The following is a 19549-nucleotide window of genomic DNA, read 5'->3' as shown; positions in this document are numbered from 1 at the left end:
AATGATACATAGAAATTGTTAACAATCATCACTTTTATGGAGAGGTGCTTAGGGTAAGAGATTGGATGAGAAAGGAGGCTTTTACTTTTAATTTATATCTTTATGCATTGTTTGAATTTTTACCAGCATATCTATTATTTTTACTTTTTAAAAATCCATTTTAATGAATAGAGTAACAAAATAGCAAAAATGATAAATCAATTTATTTTTTTTTAAGATTTTATTTAGTCATGAGAGACAGAGAGGCAGAGGCACAGGCAGAGGGAGAAGCAGGCTCCATGCAGGGAGCCGGATGTGGGACTCGATCCTGGGTCTCCAGGATCACGCCCTGGGCTGAAGGTGGCGCTAAACCGCCGCGCCACCCAGGCTGCCCTTGATTTTATATTATAGTAAACACGGTATAATAAACAACCATGATGTATTGCACTTGGAATTTTTAAAAAAATTTTTTTTAAAGATTTATTTATTTATTCATGATAGAGAGAGAGAGGCAGAGACACAGGAGGAGGGAGAAGCAGGCTCCACGCCGGGAGCCTGATGTACGACTCGATCCTGGGACTCCAGGATAGTGCCCTGGGCCAAAGGCAGGCGCTAAACCGCTGAGCCACCCAGGGATCCCCAAGACTTTATTTTTTGAAGGGGCACCTGGGTGGCTCAGTCAGTTAAGCATCTGTGTTTGGCCCAGGTCATGATCTCAGGATCCTGGGATGGAGCCTTATATAGGTCTCCCCATTCAGCAGGGAGTCTGCTTGTCCTTCTCAAGCTCCCTGTGCCCCTCCCCAAAGTGGTGAGCACTCTCTATCTCAAATAAGCAAATAAAATATTTTTAAAAGATTTTTTTTTTCTTTTAGGTAGGCTCTACACCCAACTTGAGGATTGAATACACGACCCTGAAATCAAGAGTCACATGCTCCACTGACTGAACTAGCCAGGAGGCCCTAAAGATTTTGTCTTCAAGTAATCTCCACACCCAATGTGTACACCAAATTTACAACCCTGAGATCAAGAGTCACATGCTCCACTGACTGAGCCAGCCAGGCACTGCCTGCATTCGTAAGTTGTAAAAATAAAGAAAAGATGCTTAAAAACAACTCCAAAACTAAATTACTAATGACTGGCAACTTTGCTGTTATTATTATTTATCACTGTGTTGCTTAAATATTCCTGAGACATCTCCAACTATAGTGAATACTTGTTTATTAAATCCAGGTAGGGTTCATGGTTTTCAGCAAATGTTCCCCCAAAAGCCTTGTTCTCATGAATATATAAATATATACATATATAATTTACGTGTAAATAGATTTATTGAGATTTGTAACCTAGCAATGTGCTCATTAAAATTTATTTTTAAAGGTCATAATCCTTCTATGGACCATAAATACCAATTTATTAGGCAAAAGCTGAAGCTAGACATGTTGTAATCACTCCTATTTTTTTATGTAATTGCCCCCTTTTCCCCAGATGTCACAAGGCTAGGCTAGGACTGTGATAGAAGAAATTCTGTGGTGTTACAGCTCCTTCAGTTGTGAGCAAGCAGTGACTGCAGCTGGTAGCCTAATTTCCCCAGGTGGGTTATTAGCACCAGCAAATCCCTTCAAAGGAAGCTTCTAAAACAGTGGTCATAATCTTTTGGGGGCCACAGATCCCTAGAGGTAGTCCTGCATGGTGTGGGGGTTCAAAGAACATGAGCTTTGCAACTGGACAAATCTTTGCTCAAATCCTAGCTCCACTGCTTATTTAATAGGTGACATTAAGCAATTTACTTAACCTTGTGGAGCCTTTCTTTCCTCATCTAATAAAATGCCTGGCATGCGGCAAGAACTTCATAAAAGGTAGCAATTATCATATTATTTTTGAATATGATGGAAACTGTAGATGCTGTCCTCAGAGAAAAGAATACATCTTGCATTTTTAGTATGTTGCATGCAATTTCAAGGGCTTTGAACACCCATCAAGGCCATTCTGGACCCCTGGTCTACGGTTTAGAACGAACATATGAAGAAACCTGAACAGTAAAAATAACATTTTCTACTCCTTTTGCTGGTTGTCATTTTAGGTTGTGTTTTCTTTTCCTTTTTGCCATGTTGGATTATTTGTGTGTTATGCCTACCGGGTCCCAATCAGACCAAGAGGATACATTGTACATTTAAAGAGTGTACAAAAGAGCAAAGTAAATGAGGGTTGTCTCGCACTTTAACACATCAGTTAGTTACCAGCAAAGTAGTAGGAAAGGCCAAGGCAATTCACTGGCCAGATTAGGTTTTCAAAGACCACTGCTAAGCATGTGGATTTAATAGAGCCATGCTTCCGGTTCTTTAGATCAAAGATAAAGTTACTTTAAACTGCTTTGGGTGAGCTTTTCAGGCTTAACCTACTAGTCCCTAGCTCTGTTTTGTAATCGGAGCCAGCTAGGACTATTCTCTTTTATTTTCAAGGCTTCAGAAAAGAGAAAAACCAAATGCCTTTAGGTAGTTGCTCAAAGGAATTGCTTTCTTGTTCCTTTGCATTAGTCTGATCTCAAAGAAACACAGAAACCCCCTGGAATCTACCTTTGCCATTAATTCAAACAGCACCCAGACTGCTGGTGAAAATATATCTCCATAGTCTGTGGGAGCCTATTAAGCATGGATCTAGCCCTCATTTCTTCGATAACCACCCCCCAAATTCATAAAACCTAAGAATGAGTGAACATTTCAGGAAATGAGAAAAAAATCCCATCTTGATGATATTATCACTGACTTTACCCATGCTCAGGACTGCTGATGCTGAGGGTGGAAAAGATTGGATTTGAGGAGAGAACAGGGTTGTACAGAGAAAACCAATCCTATATTTTCCTGTTGAAATTGGAAAGAAGGAGAAAAATACATGTGTCATTCCAAAGAGCCAGTTTTCTTATAAGAACTCCATCCCAAACAGTTCCTAACATCATCATTGCTCATGAAAGAAAAATGAATTGGTTTATAAATCCCATTCCTTGCTAAAAGGAACCAGAACTCTCTGGTAAAATTGTTGATTCTTGTGCCAAGAAGAAAAAGTACAAGATGAGCCTATAACATCTTATGCTAAAAGTAAGGGGGTACTCAAAAAATGATGTGAATGTGTCAAAAGGACACTAGAGCCAGTTGGAAGGACTCCCACTGGCCCAAACTGGGCCAATTTGAACATCAGAATAAAAGCAACATATTGTAACCCATGGAATAAGGTAGGACTCCATGAGTTCATGCTGGTATAAACACATAAACAACTGAAGGAATATAGAAGTAAGTGTGGAAGAAGAAAACACTCTTCCTTGCAATAGAATACTAACTAATAAATGCTGAAAACTGATGGAGTTTTAAAAATCAACATTTTGTGACCATTGTATAAACCATTGAGGCAAGTATCATCAATAGATGAAAAACTTTTGGGTGAAAGTTTGATAACAACAGGGTATTTACATAGCTTCCAAATACCTCCCCAGAAATTAGTTCTTTTCTAAAGATTGATTCATTTATCTAGGAAAAAGAGAAAGAAGGTGAATGGGGAAGGGCAGAGGGAGAGAATCCTCATGCAAACTCCTGGATGAGCACAGAGCTCAACACAGAGCAGAGTCCCACGACTCATGAGATCATGACCTGTTCTGAAACCAAGAGTAGGACGCTTAATCGACTGAGCCCCCCCATGCACTCCTTCCCAGAAATTAGTTATTTTTTAAGATTTTATTTATTTATTTTAGATAAAGAGTGAGAGATAGAGAGCATGATGGAGGGTGTAAAGGAAGAGGGAGAAGCAGACTCCCTGCTGAGCAGGGAGCCCAATGCGGGACTTGATCCCAGGACCCCGGGATTATATTATAGTAAGAGAATGTCCTTATTCTAAGGAAATACTCACTGAGATATGTAGGGGTAATGAGACATTATGTCCACAACTTACTCTCAAATGATTAAGAAACAGTATATGTGTGTGTGTGTGTGTGTGTGTGTGTGTGTGTGTGTGTGTGTAGGGAGGAGGAAAGAGAGAGAGAGAGGAAGACTACTAAAATGCAGGGAAAATGTAATAGTCGGTGAACCCAGGTAAAAACATGTAGAAGTTCCTTGTCCTGTTGTAATTTTTCTGCAAATTTTAAATCATATCAAAATAAAAGAAAGAAAAGAAAAAGAAAATGGTATTTGCTCTACATTAAAAAGCAGATGACAAAATTGGCAACCTTGGGCCCCTCTGAGGAAGACAGAGCCTTGGACCACAATGAGTTATCCAGAGTAGAGAGCAGAAGACCACATCAAGGACAACCCTTGCTAAGGAGGACAATTCAGAAGTTACTCACAGCAGCGCAGTCTCATGTCAACAGTTGGAATGATCTTGTTGATGAGCCAAACATCTTCGTCCCAACTAACAACATTTCCACCCAAACACTTCATAAACTCCTCATTTTCCACGATGTGGTCCCAAAGTTGAAAGTAGTACAAGCTGCCAGTGAAGCCAGGCAGTGCACTTTCAACCTGGCTGTCCCAGTTCATAAGAGAGTGTCCTAGAATCAGAGTCCCATTAGGTGTCAGGTTTTGTGGTTGATCCATCATTACAAGTATCCTTTCTGTATTCAGGAAGAGCTCTAATCTGCCCTTCACACCATCCCACATCAAACAGACTGTATACCATTGAAACGGAGTCAGGTGGTAACGGATATAAAAGGTCTTGCCCAAGCTGTGTAGTATTAGCTGCTGATGGTCTCCTCCAAGTCCAAGGTTTATGTCTTCTCTGCCCAGGAAGGCATTACTGGTAATATAGGAGAAGGCCATCCAATTACTTGATTTGTCATCCGCGAATACCAGGTCAATGCATGCTGTGAATCGAGTGAGTTCAGGAATCGTGTTGGTCAGGCTCACGTACATGTCAGCTCTTCCATAAAAATCCAGTCTTTTTCCTTTTAGTGAAAGTGCATCTGTCCACATTTGGAGAAGGGGAGAGAGAAAGCAAATGAAATTTCAGTAACAAAAATTCAATTTTATCATCTTCTTTAGCCACATAGTCAATTCCGGATTACACAATGCTATCATGAGTCAATACTGGTGCAAAACAACAACAACAAAAAAAAAGCCCAAATACTGGATATACACAAATCATCTCTATTTGACATTGGCATGTGACATTTTCTGGCAGAAGAGTTTCTTCCTAATTATATTTTGCCTGGGCTAATATTAAAAGTCAGATTAGTGTTCCCAGAGCACACACCAGCTGGACAGTTTGGGGAGGCAGTTAGAAGTGTGTAGCTAGTTGGCAGGGAGGAGGCCAAGGAAAAGGCAGCTTGGACTTAAAATCTGCTGCACATAATCTTCACTCATCTAATCAAAAGATAGCTATTTCCATCCACCTAACTGCCTTATTATATTCATGGTGCAACAGCAATTTATTTCTCCAATGCCTTTTCCTGAGCCAAATTACTTGATTTATTCTGTCTCTGGAGACTGCTTCTCACTAAAGGCACCAACAGGGACCTGGGGGATGACCAGTTGGACAATAGTGAAGCTGCAAGGCTTCTGTTTGCACTCAGGAATGGGAGGAATGGCACTGCCCTGAGTGTACCCTGATGCCTTCCTTCCAACGCATTACCGAGGGAGCTGTATGTCTTTAAGAGCTTCTAGGTGGCAGGTTTCTGGGTGGCTCAGCTGATTGAATGACTCTTGACTTTGGTTCAGGTGGTGCGTGATCTCAGGGTCCTGAGACTGAGCCCCACATCGGCTTCCCACCCAGCGGGGAATCGGTTTGTTTCCCCTCCATTTTCCCCTCCCCCTGCTCATGCTCTCTCTCTCTCTCTCTCTCTCTCTCTCTCTCTCTCTCTCTTTCTCTGAAATAAAAAAAAAAGGTTCCGGTGGCCATGGACCCAGTTACCACCAGCTCTGAAGTCAAAGAGCCTGCGTTGGAACCTCAGCTCTGACATTTGTCAGCTGTATAACTTTGATCAAGTAGCTTAATCTCCCCATGCCTCAACGTCTGCTTCAGTATGCACACACAACTCAGAGGATCACTATTTATATTATAATTTATACCAGATAATAGCCCTATCTACTGATCATACAAGACTGTTTGAAAAATAAGTGAGATGATGCATGCAAAACCCTCTCAAACGTTGCTGAAGAACATGCCCATCAGTACAGTCATTTGGTGGGCAATTTGGCAATATCTATGAAAATTTAAATTGGGGCAGCCCGGGTGGCTCAGCAGTTTAGCGCCACCTTCGGCCCAGGACATGATCCTGAGGACCTGGGATCAAGTCCCACATCGGGCTACCTGCGTGGGTCCTGCTTCTCCCTCTGCCTCTCTCTCTCTCTGTGTGTGTGTGTGTGTGTCTCTCATGAATAAATAAATAAAATCTTTAAAAAAAAGAAAATTTAAATGGAGTATGCCCTTTGTTTCAATAGGAAGCTATTGGTGAATCGTGATACAATCATCATGACAAACCTCACACCCCAGGCCCCTAGGCAAATATCTTGAGAACTGCTGAACATCAACCTAATTCCAGTGCCAGCACAGCCCAAGACAAACCAAAAAGAGCTTTATGACAGAACGGAATTCCAACCTCCCTCTAAATTAGGGGTGTGACATTGGGACCACCACTATAAAACTGATAGCCAGAACAGCACACTACAAAGGCCGGCAGGAAGTGACCACTTCCCTGCTTCTGAGAGATATCCCCAGGTGCAAGCTTCTAGATATTCTCTAGCCCTACAATATTCTCTCCCTCATTCCTCCACTGAATATCTTTCAAAGGCAAGCAAGTACATGCCTGCCCACACACACGCATGCGTGTGCATGCACAAACCCCCCCCCCCATGTGCTGGAGCCCTTACCATCCACCTGCCAGGGAACTATTTCTGAACTGTCCATGGTAGATGAGCAAATGTTTATTTCTGTCCCTGGCTTATGTGATTATATTATCTTATCATCTTTCATGTGGCTAATAAATCAAAAGGTAACCCTACAAGGTGATAATCACTAAGAAACCCAATATCGATCATGGTTGGCTAACTGCTTTTCTGTTCAGCCCTCCAAAATGACGTCAAATACAATGTTTAAGAACGAGTTCCACGGTGCCTTCCAAAATGACGTCAAATACAATGTTTAAGAGCGAGTTTCATGGTGAGCATAAAATACAACGTTTAAGAACAAGTTTTATGGTGAGCATAAATCTCCAGGGCTTATTTGTCCCTTAAAAGAGAATGTATCATAATCCCATGTTGTCTACTGGGTTTCTCCTCTCTGCAATACGCTAATATAAAGCCAGTTGCCAAAGGACACAAACAAGCAGCTTACTAAATGAGAAATACAAAAAGATGGCCTCTTACTATTTTTAAAACACAAGTTACAATAAGATACTATTTTTACGTTTTGAAATTATAGCATTTTAGACGGAGAATACCCAGCATGGACAAACTTGTGAGGAAACAAGTCATTTTAATACACCGTGGGAAGACCAATTAGTATAGTCTCTTTTTTAAAACCTTATTTATTTACTTTTTAGTCTTCTCTACACCCAATGTGGGGCTCCGACCCCCGAGATCAAGAGTCACGTGCTTCACCGACTGCACCAGCCAGGCACCCCAGTAGTCTTTTTTCTGAAGGGCAATCTGTCAGTGTCTATGAACATTTTCATTGTATATGGCTGTGTATATGCTTTTTTAAAAGATTTTATTTATTTATTCATGAGAGACACACAGAAAGAAGCAGAGACACAGGCAGAGGGAGAAGCAGGGAGCCCGACGTGGGACTTGATCCCGGGTCTCCAGGTTCTCGCCCTGGGCCGAAGGCGGCACTAAACCACTGAGCCACCTGGGCTGCCCTGTGTATATGCTTTTGACATAGCAATTCTGTTCCTTATCAATTTATTCTAGACAAATCTACATGTATACAAAGATGCAGGTACAAGGATATTCATTGCAGTATTGTTTGTAATTGAGCAAAAGTAAGAAGATCTGTATGTCCATCCATAAGTGACTAGTTAAGCAATTCTTACCTCTATATAATGGACAATTAAACATATAAGGTAGATCTACATAGTCATGAAGAGATTTCCAAGGCTTGATGCTACATGAAATGGAAGTTACATAAGTGTAGATATAGTATTATCCTGCTTTTTATCAATAGAGAAAAATATGTGGGGATCCCTGGGTGGCGCAGCGGTTTGGCGCCTGCCTTTGGCCCAGGGCGCGATCCTGGAGATCCGGGATCGAATCCCACGTCAGGCTCCCGGTGCATGGAGCCTGCTTCTCCCTCTGCCTGTGTCTCTGCCTCTCTCTCTCACTGTGTTCCTATCATAAATAAAAAAAAAAAAAAGAGAAAAATATGTGCATTAGCATGCATAGAAAAAATCTAGAAGAACACACATCAAGCAGTTAAGAATGAGTATCCTTAGATGTGAGATTTAGGGGGTTCTGGGGTCTTGCTTTCTATATTACTTATTTCAGTAATATTTGCACTTTTTATACAATCCTGTGTTAAATTTATAATCAGAAAAATAAGGATGGATGGATAGATAGAACCACTTGTGGCCATATATGAGATTCTGTAGGCAGAGCTAATTTCTACATAGATGTGAGAAGTATGGGGTAGTGGAATCCAAAAAGCTGCCTTTGAGTCCTGGTTCTGCAGCTTACTAGCTGCATCAACATGGGCAATTAATGCACGAGAAAGCTTTTAGGACAGTGGCATTTAGTGAGCACTGTATGAAAAATAAACCCATGTCACTTCTCTGTGTCTTGTTCCTCCATGCTAAGATAGGAATAGTAATTACCTTCCTGGCGGGGCCATCATGAAAGATGAGGCTGTAATACAACTGCCATTTATGCTATGTATGTGAAACATTTATAAACTGTGAAGCCCCAGGTAAATGTCAGCTGGCATGTTCACCACTATCACGATTTGAAGTCTCTTTCTTCTCCCACAACCTCTTTTGTACCCTTACACAGCCAAGCACATCTGCATTGAGCTCTGCTGCAGCCCTTGGGGCCCCCAGCAGGGCTCAGAGGGGCCCAGGCTGTGACAAGGCAGGACAAGGGCTTTGCCCTTCTGTTTGGCCAGGCAAGCAGCGTTCTCTGCTGGGCCTCTCCAGGGCCTGCTTCAAAGGCCACTTGTGTCTTTGCATATGATTTAACTATCCATTGCAGATGTCTGCTTGGACGTTGCCATCTGTTCCCTGGCAATTTTCAAGTCCAAATTGCATGATTGCTCCCCTGAAGCGTGTTCTCTCTTGATTTGGCTCCTCTGTGTCTCCTCGCCTCTATCCTGCTTCCTTTTATTTTAAATTACATTTATTGTTGTCCTCGCTTTAAAAAAAAAGGTGTTTCTTCCACTATAAAAGTGATACTGTACATGATTTTTTTTTAAAAAAAGGAAAATATTAGAAAAGTAAAAAGATGAGAACAAAGTCAGCCAGAGTCCTACCACCCATAGACAACATTTTGGTAAATTTCCTTTGGCGTTTCTTTTCTTCCGGGCATGGGTTTTGTTTGTTTCTACGTGGCTGAGACCATATTGTATGGAAAATTTGGTATCCTGCTTTTCTCACTTAACGTGATGACATAAGTGTTTTCCATGTTAGGAAAAACTTATCATAAGCCTCATTCAAATGGCTATGCTACAGCCCTCAGAGTGCCAGGCACCATTTGATTTGCACTGAGAAAGTTCGCATAACACAAAATTCACCATTTAATCATTTTAAGGTATACAATTCAGTGTTATTTAGTAGATTCATGATGGTGTATGACCATCACCATTATCTAGTTCCAGAATATTTTCATCATCCCAAAAGGAAGCACCATATTCATTAAGCAGCAGCGGCCCTTCCCCCCACCCTCCCACTGGCAACCACTAATCTACTTTCTGTCTATATGGATTTGAGTATTCTAGACATTTCATATAAATGGAAACATACAAGTCATCTTTTGTTTCTAGTTTCATTCACTTCACATAATGTTTCCAAATTCATCCATGTTTTAGCACACATCAGTACATTATTTTTTTAAGATCTTTTTTTTTTAATTAACTTTTATTGGTGTTCAATTTACCAACATACAGAAAAACACCCAGTGCTCATCCCGTCAAGTGTCCACCTCAGTGCCCGTCACCCATTCCCCTCCAACACCCATCCTCCTCCCCTTCCATCACCCCTAGTTCATTTCCCCGAGTTAGGAGTCTTTATGTTCTGTCTCCCTTCCTGATATTTCCCAACATTTCTTTTCCCTTCCTTTATATTCCCTTTCACTATCATTCATATTCCCCAAATGAATGAGAACATACACTGTTTGTCCTTCTCCGATTGACTTGCAATGAAACGTTGGGACACCTGCACCCCGATGTTTCTTTAAGATCTTTTTTTTAAGTAACCTCTATAACCAACATGGGACTCAAACTAACAACCTTGAGATCAAGAGTTGCATGCTCTACCAACTGAGCCATCCAGCCACCCCAGCACATCATTATTTTTAATGGCTGAATGATATTCCATTGTGTGGATAGATTATATTTTGTTCACTGATTCATCTGTTAATGGACATTTAGTTTTTTTCTACCTTTTGGCTATTAGAAACAGTGCTGCTGTGGACATTTGTGCTATTTGTTTTGTTTGAACGTACTTTCACTTCTTTGGGGTATATATCTAGGACAGGTCATTTAGTAATTCTGTATTTCACTTACTGCGTAACAGCCACTGTTTTCCATAGGAGCCATTCAATATTCCCACCAACAGTTTATAAGGATTCTAATTTCTCTATCTCTTCACCAACACTTGTATTCCATTTGTTAAATTAGTATTATAACCATCATAGAGGGTGTCGAGTGGTATCGCATCATGGTTTTGATTTGAATTCCCCTAATGACTAACGACATTGAACATCTTTTCATGTGCATGTTGGCCATCTGCATATCTCCTTTGGAGAAATGTCTATTCAAGCAAGCCCTTTGCCTATTTCTAAATTGTGTTGTTCAGGATGTCTGAGCATCTGCCTTTGGCTCAGGGCATCATCCTGGGTCTGGGAATCAAGTCCCACATTGGGCTCCCTGTGAGGAGCCTGCTTCTCCCTCTGTCTCTATCTCTGACTCTCTCTGTGTGTCTCTCATGAATAAATAAATAAAATTTTTTAAAAAATAAATAAATAAATAGCGTTCATGTTTTTGTTGTTGAGTTGTAAACACTCTTTATATATTCTAGATACTAGGACCTTATAAGACATGTGAACTGAAAATACTTTCTCCCATTTTCTAGGCTGCTTTTTCACTGTCTTGATGGTGTCTTTTGATGCACACATCTTTAATTTTGATAAAAATCCAATTGATCTATTTGTTCTTTTGCTGCTTATTCTTTTGGTGTCAGTTCTAAGACTCTATTGCCAAATCCAAGGTCATCCAAGCCCAAAGGTCATTCAAGACCAAATCCAAACACGTGTCTGTGCTTTCTTCTCATTTCTACAGATGTAGTTCTTATATTTAGTTCTTTATATTTCATTGATTTTGACTTAATTTTTGTACCTGGTATATAGAGGGAGTCCAACTTCATTCTTTTTATGTGTTTACATGTATATGCATGTATACATGTGTACATGGATATGTATTTACACGTCCAGTTGGGCCAGCACCATTTGTTAAAGAGACTATTTCTTCCCATGGAACGTTCTTGGCATCCTTGTGGAAAATTAATTGGCCATACATATATGCATGAGTTTCTTTCTGGACTCTCAATTCTGTCCCATTAATCTACATCTATCCCTATGCCAATAACACAGTTTTGATTATCATAGCTTTGTAGTAAGTTTTGAAATCTAGACATGTGATTTCTCCAACTTTGTTCTTTTTCAAGATTGTTTTGGCTATTCAGGGACCCTTGCAATTCCATATGAATTGCACATCACCCTTTCCATATCTGTAAAAAAAAAAAAAAAGCCATTGGATTTTGATATGGTTTGCATTTGAATCTGTAGATCTCTTTGGAGGAATATTGACATTTTAATATTAAAACTTGTTATCTTTTATTAAACCCGTGAACACAGGATCTTTTCCATTTACTTAGGTCTTCTTTAATTTCTTTCAGCAATGTTGGTAATTTGAGTGTAGAAGTCTTTCAACTACTTGGTTAAATTTATTCCTAGGTATTTTATTCTTTTAAAGGTTATTGTAAATGAAATTGTTTTCTTTTTTTTTTTTTATGATAGTCACAGAGAGAGAGAGAGAGAGGCAGAGACACAGGCGGAGGGAGAAGCAGGCTCCATGCACCGGGAGCCTGATGTGGGATTCGATCCCGGGTCTCCAGGATCGCGCCCTGGGCCAAAGGCAGGCGCCAAACCGCTGCGCCACCCAGGGATCCCTGAAATTGTTTTCTTAACTTTATTTCAGATTGTTTGTTGCCAGTGCATAGAAATGCCACTAATTGTTGTATTGATCTTGTATCTTACAACTTTGCCAAATGTATTTATTAACTTAAATATCTTTATCGAGGGGATTCTTTAGGATGTTCTATGTGTAAGATCATATCATGTACAAATAGAGATAGTATATTTTTTCTTTCTACTTTGGATGCCTTTTATATCTTCTTTTTGCCCAGGCACTCTGGCTAGAACTTCCAATATAATGCTGAGTGCAAGTGGTGAATATGGGTGTTCTGGTCTCATGCCTGATCTTAGGGGAAAGCTTTCAGTTTTTCACCATTAAGAATGATGTTTACTGTGGGTTTTTCATAGATGCTCTTAGCAGATTGAGGAAGTTCCCTTCCATTTCTTTTTTTTTAATTTTTAAAAATTTATTCATTCATGAGAGACACACACAGAGAGGCAGAGACACAGGCAGAGGGAGAAGCAGGCTCCACGCAGGAAGCCTGATGTGGGACTCGATCTCAGGTCTCCAGGATCAGGCCCTGGGCTGAAGGCAGCGCTAAACCGCTGAGCCACCCAGGCTGCCCTCCCTTCCATTTCTACTGTGTCAAGTGTTTTTATCATGAAAGGGTGTTGAAGTTTTTCATACTCTTCTCCCTCACCAATTGAGATGATCATGTGGTTTTTTCCCCCTTCGGTCTATAAATGTGATGTAGTACTTAATTGATCAATTTTTACATGTTGAACCACCTTTGCATTCATTTGTGGGATAAATTCTACTTGTTCAAAGTATATAATCCTCTAAATATATTTCTGGATTCAGTCTGCCAGTATTTTGTTAAGAATTTTTGCATCTAGGGGCACCTGGGTGGCTCAGTGGTTGAGCATCTGCCTTTGGCTCAGGTCGTGATCCTGGGGTCCTGGGATCAAGTCCCACATCAGGCTCCCCGCAAGGAGCCTGCTTCTCCCTCTGCCTATGTCTCTGCCTTTCTCTGTGTCTCTCATGAATAAATAAATAAAATCTTTAAAAATTTTAAAAATAAATAAAACTAACAATCAAAAAAATAATTTTTGCATCTAGTGGCTCAGTCGGTCAAGCATGAAACTCTTAATCTCGGGGTTGTGAGTTCAAGCCCCATGTTGGTCATATTAGCTTACTTAAAAAAAGGAATTTGGGGGGGCACCTGGCTGGCTTAGTTGGGGGAGTATATGACTCTAGACCTCAGGGTTGTGGGTTCAAGTCCCATGTTGAGTCTAGAGATTACTTAAAAATTTTAAAAATCAAAACAAAATTTTTTTAAATCCTCAAGGAAAAAGAATTTTGCATCTATATTCATAAGGGATATTGGTATGTAGATTTCTTTTCTTGTGATGTCTATGTCTGCCAGTTAACATTTTTTAACTCTCTAGCAGATTGCTATAGCAAAACATTGTGCTCCAGGTCTATCTCTGGCAGAGCCTGGGGAATAGGAAAATAAAACTCTTGCCACAGTGGTTACTCAGTATGTAATTTTATTTTTCCTTTTGCCAAGTTCCCAAGCTGCTTTGCCTGGTGATGCCATGTTTACACAATTTTAAGCAGAACTGAATTCATTGAGCATTCAACAGTGCCAGTTTTCCACAGAATGCTTCAACTTTTATATTTTCTGATTTTTCAGGGCAGTGGTTTAACCAGAGTCTTGGCCCCCCTACTGCCAGTTTCCAGTGCCCAGCATAATGGTTGGCACATAGTGGGTCCTTTATAACTATTTTCTGAAGTGAGTGAAGCATTGGGCATAGAATGGGGAAAAGTTCAGGGGGAAAGTTTCCTCTTCGTTTCAGACCCCAAAAGTAATAAATACATAAATTTTATTTTTTTGAAAAAAATTTCTTTATTTGACACAGAAAGAGAGAGAGAGCATAAGCAGGGGGAGTGGGAGAAGGCAAAGCAGGCTGCCTGCTGGGCAGAGAGCCAGACGTGTGGCTTGATCCCAGAACCCCAGGATCATGATCTGAGCAAAAGGCAGATGCTTAACCACTGAGCCTCCTAGGTGTCCCAATACATTCATTTTAAAAGTCAGTGAGGAAAAGGTTTAGAACCCTAAGAGATAGGCAATCCAAATGATGTGGATTTTTTTTTTCAGCAAAGTCCCTAATTTTCTGAAGACAGCATTGAGTAATCATCAGATATATTCTGCATTTGTTTCTCTGTCATCTCTGTCAAGTTTCTCCTTGCAATGTTAAAGTGTTTCAAAGGTTAGGGGACCAAGATTCTGCATGTGCTGCCCTGAACCATCTCAGGAGGAGCAGACAAATGAAGTTCATAATGGTTGGACAATGTAGGCGTGACCCGGTCACTGTTTCTCCCCCCAGAGGTCACCTGCTTTCCTCTATTTTACTCCAGATTTCTGATTCAGAAAGCCTGACCAAGCAGGGGTGTCTGCATATATTCATTGCATGAAGTACCCCAGACTGGTTGGGTTAAACAACAGACAAATATTGTCCCGCAGTTCTGGAATATACGAGCTGAGATTAAAGTGTCGGCAGGGTCTTTTCCTTCAAAGGGCTCTGAAGGAAAGATGTGTCCCATGCCTCTCTCCTAGTTTCTGGTTCACTGGCAATATTTGGTGTTCTGAGGCTTCTGTTGAGCCTCCCCATTCTCAGCCTTTATCTCTACAGGGCTTTCTCCTTGTATGCTATGTCCACATTTTCACCTTTTATAAGGACACCAGTCATGTCAGGTTACAGGTCACACTATTCCAGCTTGACCTCATCTTTCCTTAACCACTTACACTTGTAATGACCCCATTTCCAAATGTGATTACCTTCTGAGGTGCTGAGGGAAAGGACTTCCACAGATGAATCTGGGGGGACACAATTCAACTCATAATGCTGCATAAGGCTCAAGGCCCAGCTAAACACCTGGAAATACCTCCTATTAGAAGAGGGAGATAAGGGACGCCTGAGTGGCTCAGTGGTTAAGCATCTGACTTCAGGCCAGGGTGTGATCCTGGGGACCCTGGATCAAGTCCGGCATTGGGCTCACTGCATGGAGCCTGCTTCTCCCTCTCCTGTGTCTCTGCCTCTCTCTGTGTGTCTCTCATGAATAAATAAATAAAAGCTAAAAAAAAAAGAAGAGGGAGATAAAACAGAGCAAGTTTCAGGGAAGGGATCCACCAGAGGCATTGGCTACATTTATACTGTCAAGAATCTGGCCATTCTGAGGATGGGCATTCTGCCAAGGGTACACCTCAACATGCCTGCCTCAACTGGGAAATGTCACCACTCACTCATAAAAGGGGAATGGGCAGGGGCACCTGGGTGGCTCAGTCAGTTAAATGTCCACATCTTGATTTTGGCTTGGTCATGATCTCAGCGTCCTGGGATCAAGCCCCACTTTGGGCTCCCTGCCAAGTAGAGACTCTGATTCTTCCTCTTCCCCTGCCCCCCACTTGTGCTTGCTCTCTCTCTCATAAATAAAATATTTTTTAAAAAGAGGGGGCAGTGGGCAGACACTCATTTCCATAGTACACAAAACCTATATCTGCACAAGGGGTCTTCTGGCTCTTAATATCACAAATCCTTGCAAATGAATGATCAGGAGCTTTGAAAAATTTTGTAGACTCAGTCCTGGTCTAGCAGATCTATGGCCGTCTGAGGTCATATAATGGATAGGTGATTGATACTGGGAACTCCATTACCCACAACACTGTGGTCATCATGTGAATAGCCACAGAGAACTGGAGTTACTGTCTGCCACCTACTGCCTACAGTTCCCACTGGTCTTGTGGGTAACCAGCTAATCTGATTTTATTTTATTTTGTTTTGTTTTGTTTTGTGCTAATCTGATTTTAGATAAACCAGATCTGGCATCTATAAAAGCATCCATCTTTGAGCTTCATTTCTGTCTCACTGGTCACTGAGTTATCCAACACATCCCCTCCTTTAAGACCTAGGCAATTGGCCACATATGTAGCTTGCCAGGCATTCTTCTCAGAATAGGAAGCAGAAGAATTATCTCCACATAGGTAACGTGATTGTTCCTTCAAATTTTGGGTCCAAGGCCCATGTCCATTCAAAAAAAAATGGATGTCTTTACTCATAAAAGCAGAAGCACCCTGGAAAATTTATTTACTCCACAATGATGGTCATTGAGTACCAACTATGTGTCAGTGCTAGAGTCCAGCAATAGAGTAAACTCATGTTCATACCAGGCCCTTGACCCTAGTCAGCTTTACATTCCAGAGAGAAAGGTAGTCAATAAACAAGTAAATATAAGAATTACAAATTGTGGGGTACCTGGCTGGCTCAGTCGGTAGAGCATGGGACTCTTGATCTTGGAGTTGTGAGTTTGAGCTCCATATTGGGTGTAGAGGTGACTTAAAAATAAAACCTGGGCAGCCCGGGTAGCTCAGTGGTTTAGCGCCACCTTCGGTCCAGGGTATGATCCTGGAGACCCAGGATCAAGTCCCACATCGGGCTCCCTGCATGGACCCTGCTTCTCCCTCTGCCTGTGTCTCTGCCTCTCTCTCTCTGCGTGTGTGTGTGTGTGTCTCATGAATAAATAAATAAAATCTTTAAAAATAAAAAAATAAAAAATAAAAATAAAACCTTAAAAATTAAAGTAACTGGGACTCCTGGGTGGCTCAGTAGGTTAAGCGTCTGCCTTCAGCTCAGGTCATGATCTCAGGGGCCTGGGATCGAGCCCCACATCAGGCTCCCTGTTGAGCTTCTCCCTCTCTGCCATTCCTCAGGCCCTCCTCACTTGTGCTCTCTGGCTCTCTCTATCTCTCTGTCAAATAAATAAATAAATAAAATCTTTTTCTAATGAAAGAATTAAAATAATTTAAAATTATGAAAAGCCCTCTGAAGGAAATTAATATGCCGATGAGTTACCTAATGGGATGGAAGGGATGAGGTAAATGGGAATATCTATATTAGATAGGATAGTTAAGGAAGACCTCTCTGAGAGAGGGTCCTTTGCACTTAGTTCTAGGAGACAGAAACAGCTAGGGTTACAAAGATATGGAGTAAGAGTGACCCAGACATGAGTAGTAGCATATGAAAGCATACGTAAAGGTCTTAAAGTAGGACTGTGCTTGGCATATACAAGGAATAAGAAGGAAGCCAGTGTGTCTGGAGTGGAGTGAGAATAGGATGAAAGGAAACGAGTCTCAAGAAGTAGTGGAAGACCAGATCATGCAGTACTATTTAGGTCTTTTTTTAAAGATTTTATTTGTTTGTTCATGAGAGACACAGAGAGAGGCAGAGACCTAAGCAGAGGGAGAAGCAGGCTCCCTACTGGGAATCCAATGCAGGACTCTATCCCAGGACCCTGGACCATGACTAGAGCCAAAGGCAGATGCTCAACCATGGAGCCACCCAGGTGCCCCTGTTTTTAGGTCTTATTAAAGAGTTTGGATTGTGTTCTAATTGTCATGGAAACTTATCAGCAGGTTTTGAGTAGAAGAGTGACATGATCTGACTTGACACATGAAAGGATTGCTCTGGCCACTATGTTGAGAAGGGGCTATAGCAGAGCAAGAGTGGAGGCAGGGAGGCCAGTGAGGAGGCTATTTGAACTTCAATCCTCATCTCCTGGGATGCCTGGGTGGCTTAGTGGTTTAGTGCCTGCCTTAGGCCGAGGGCGTAATCCTGGGCTCCTCAGATGGAGTCCCACATCAGATTCCTTGCATGGAACCTGTTTCTCCCACTATGTATATGCCTCTCTCTCTCTGTGGCTCTCATGAATAAAGTCCTAAAAAAATCCTTACCTCCTGCTCCCTTCTGCACCTATTCACTTCCTGACCCGTCCTCATCCCTTCTTGCTGGCTCTGTTCTCAATTCTTAGACTTTATGACAGAGTTGGGTTTCTTCTTGACCCTTGATATTCTTCCAAGAACATGGCTTTGCTCCACATTCTGGCTCCATCCAGTTAGAGCATCTGAGTCACCCTCTGCCTGATCTAGTGTTGACCCTAGCCCTCTATCCCACAACGACTCTCACAGTTGGGAAGCTGGTGACTTATCTGAAGCCCGAAGGAGACTAAACCTTAGTTATACCGTTGTTTCAAGGACAGAATCTTCCCCACCCCTCTAGACGAAAATGATGAGTGAAGAACAATTAGAATTATTTGTCTGATAACCTAGAAAAATCATTGTTTTGACCCATGGCTTTGAGACTTAGTCTGTAAAACCTTGTGACTGTTTTAAAGTGACCTCTTCAGGATTCAAATCTGCACATCTATCATAATTTCCATTGACCAATGACATTCCTCACAAACTCATTCTAATTTTCCAGTATAACACACTCTTCCACCTTTTCTTTCATGACTACACTACACTTCTAGATCCTTCTGTTCTTAGATCCCTCTATTTCATGCCCCATGAGCTCTCAAAAAAAACCCACTTAGAGTCTGTGTCACATATACTGATACCATACAGGTGTTCAAAGTTTTTATTTGTAATTTTAAATTGCATCAATTTATTAAATAAAACAAATCTATTAAATCAGCAAATGTGTACTGAATGCCTAATCTGTGTGTCAAGACTTGTGCTGGATGTTTGGATAAAGAAATGGAGAAAACAGTTTTTTGCATTTGAGGAAGCAAACAGGGGAAAGATAAATCAACATCTTAGCAGGTAGTCAAGGCCAAGTGACAGAGTTGCCACTGTGCCCCATAGGTCCCATTTCAAGCTTTATTATGAGAAATGTGGTTTCCCATCAGGCCCTGCACACAGCAAGAAGCCAGTCAGTGTTTGTTGTTGATGGTGATGATGATTTGGTATTTTTTCCAGAAGATTAGCTCTCAATCTGAGGGCTATTCAAATTAAACCCCAGGTCTATTTCATCAGGGATTGTCATTCACTGGCATGTATGACCTTTTAGCTAAAGACTGATGTGCTAAATGAACAATGTTATCAACTGAATTTACTTGATATGGATGAGATTGCAGTTTTCCAAGGCAACCTTTTCCTTAAGTCTCCAAATTATCAGCTACTTCAGTTGAACTATCTTAATCATCTATTCACTGCAGAATCGAAACAAAGACAGAATCTATCTTCATTCTTGTCACAGAGCCTAGGCAAGGTCTGGGCCATTGAAGAACAGATGCCTGTTTGTCCCTGTGAATCAGTGATCAGCTTTTGGCATACCTCAGTTTCCCCATCTCTGTTCTATGAATGTTGCTATATACATATATAGAAAGATGATACCATAATAAAATAAAGTCAAATACA

General features: G+C 41.1%; 1 protein-coding gene across 1 annotated transcript in view; it reads right to left on the bottom strand.

Annotated features, from left to right (window-relative positions):
* Positions 1-5292, bottom strand: part of ADGRG4 (adhesion G protein-coupled receptor G4) — an 85937-nt gene extending 80645 nt beyond the window's left edge. Inside the window, exon 1 of the mRNA XM_041740084.1 lies at positions 4304-5292. Within this exon, the coding sequence (XP_041596018.1) occupies positions 4304-4928 (625 nt within the window). The 5' untranslated portion in view covers positions 4929-5292. The remainder of the gene's footprint in view (positions 1-4303) is intronic.
* Positions 5293-19549: the final 14257 nt, after the last annotated feature.

The sequence above is a fragment of the Vulpes lagopus genome, chromosome X (assembly GCF_018345385.1).
Source record: "Vulpes lagopus strain Blue_001 chromosome X, ASM1834538v1, whole genome shotgun sequence".
NCBI lineage: Eukaryota > Metazoa > Chordata > Mammalia > Carnivora > Canidae > Vulpes > Vulpes lagopus.
This window is presented reverse-complemented; position numbering and strand designations above follow the sequence as displayed.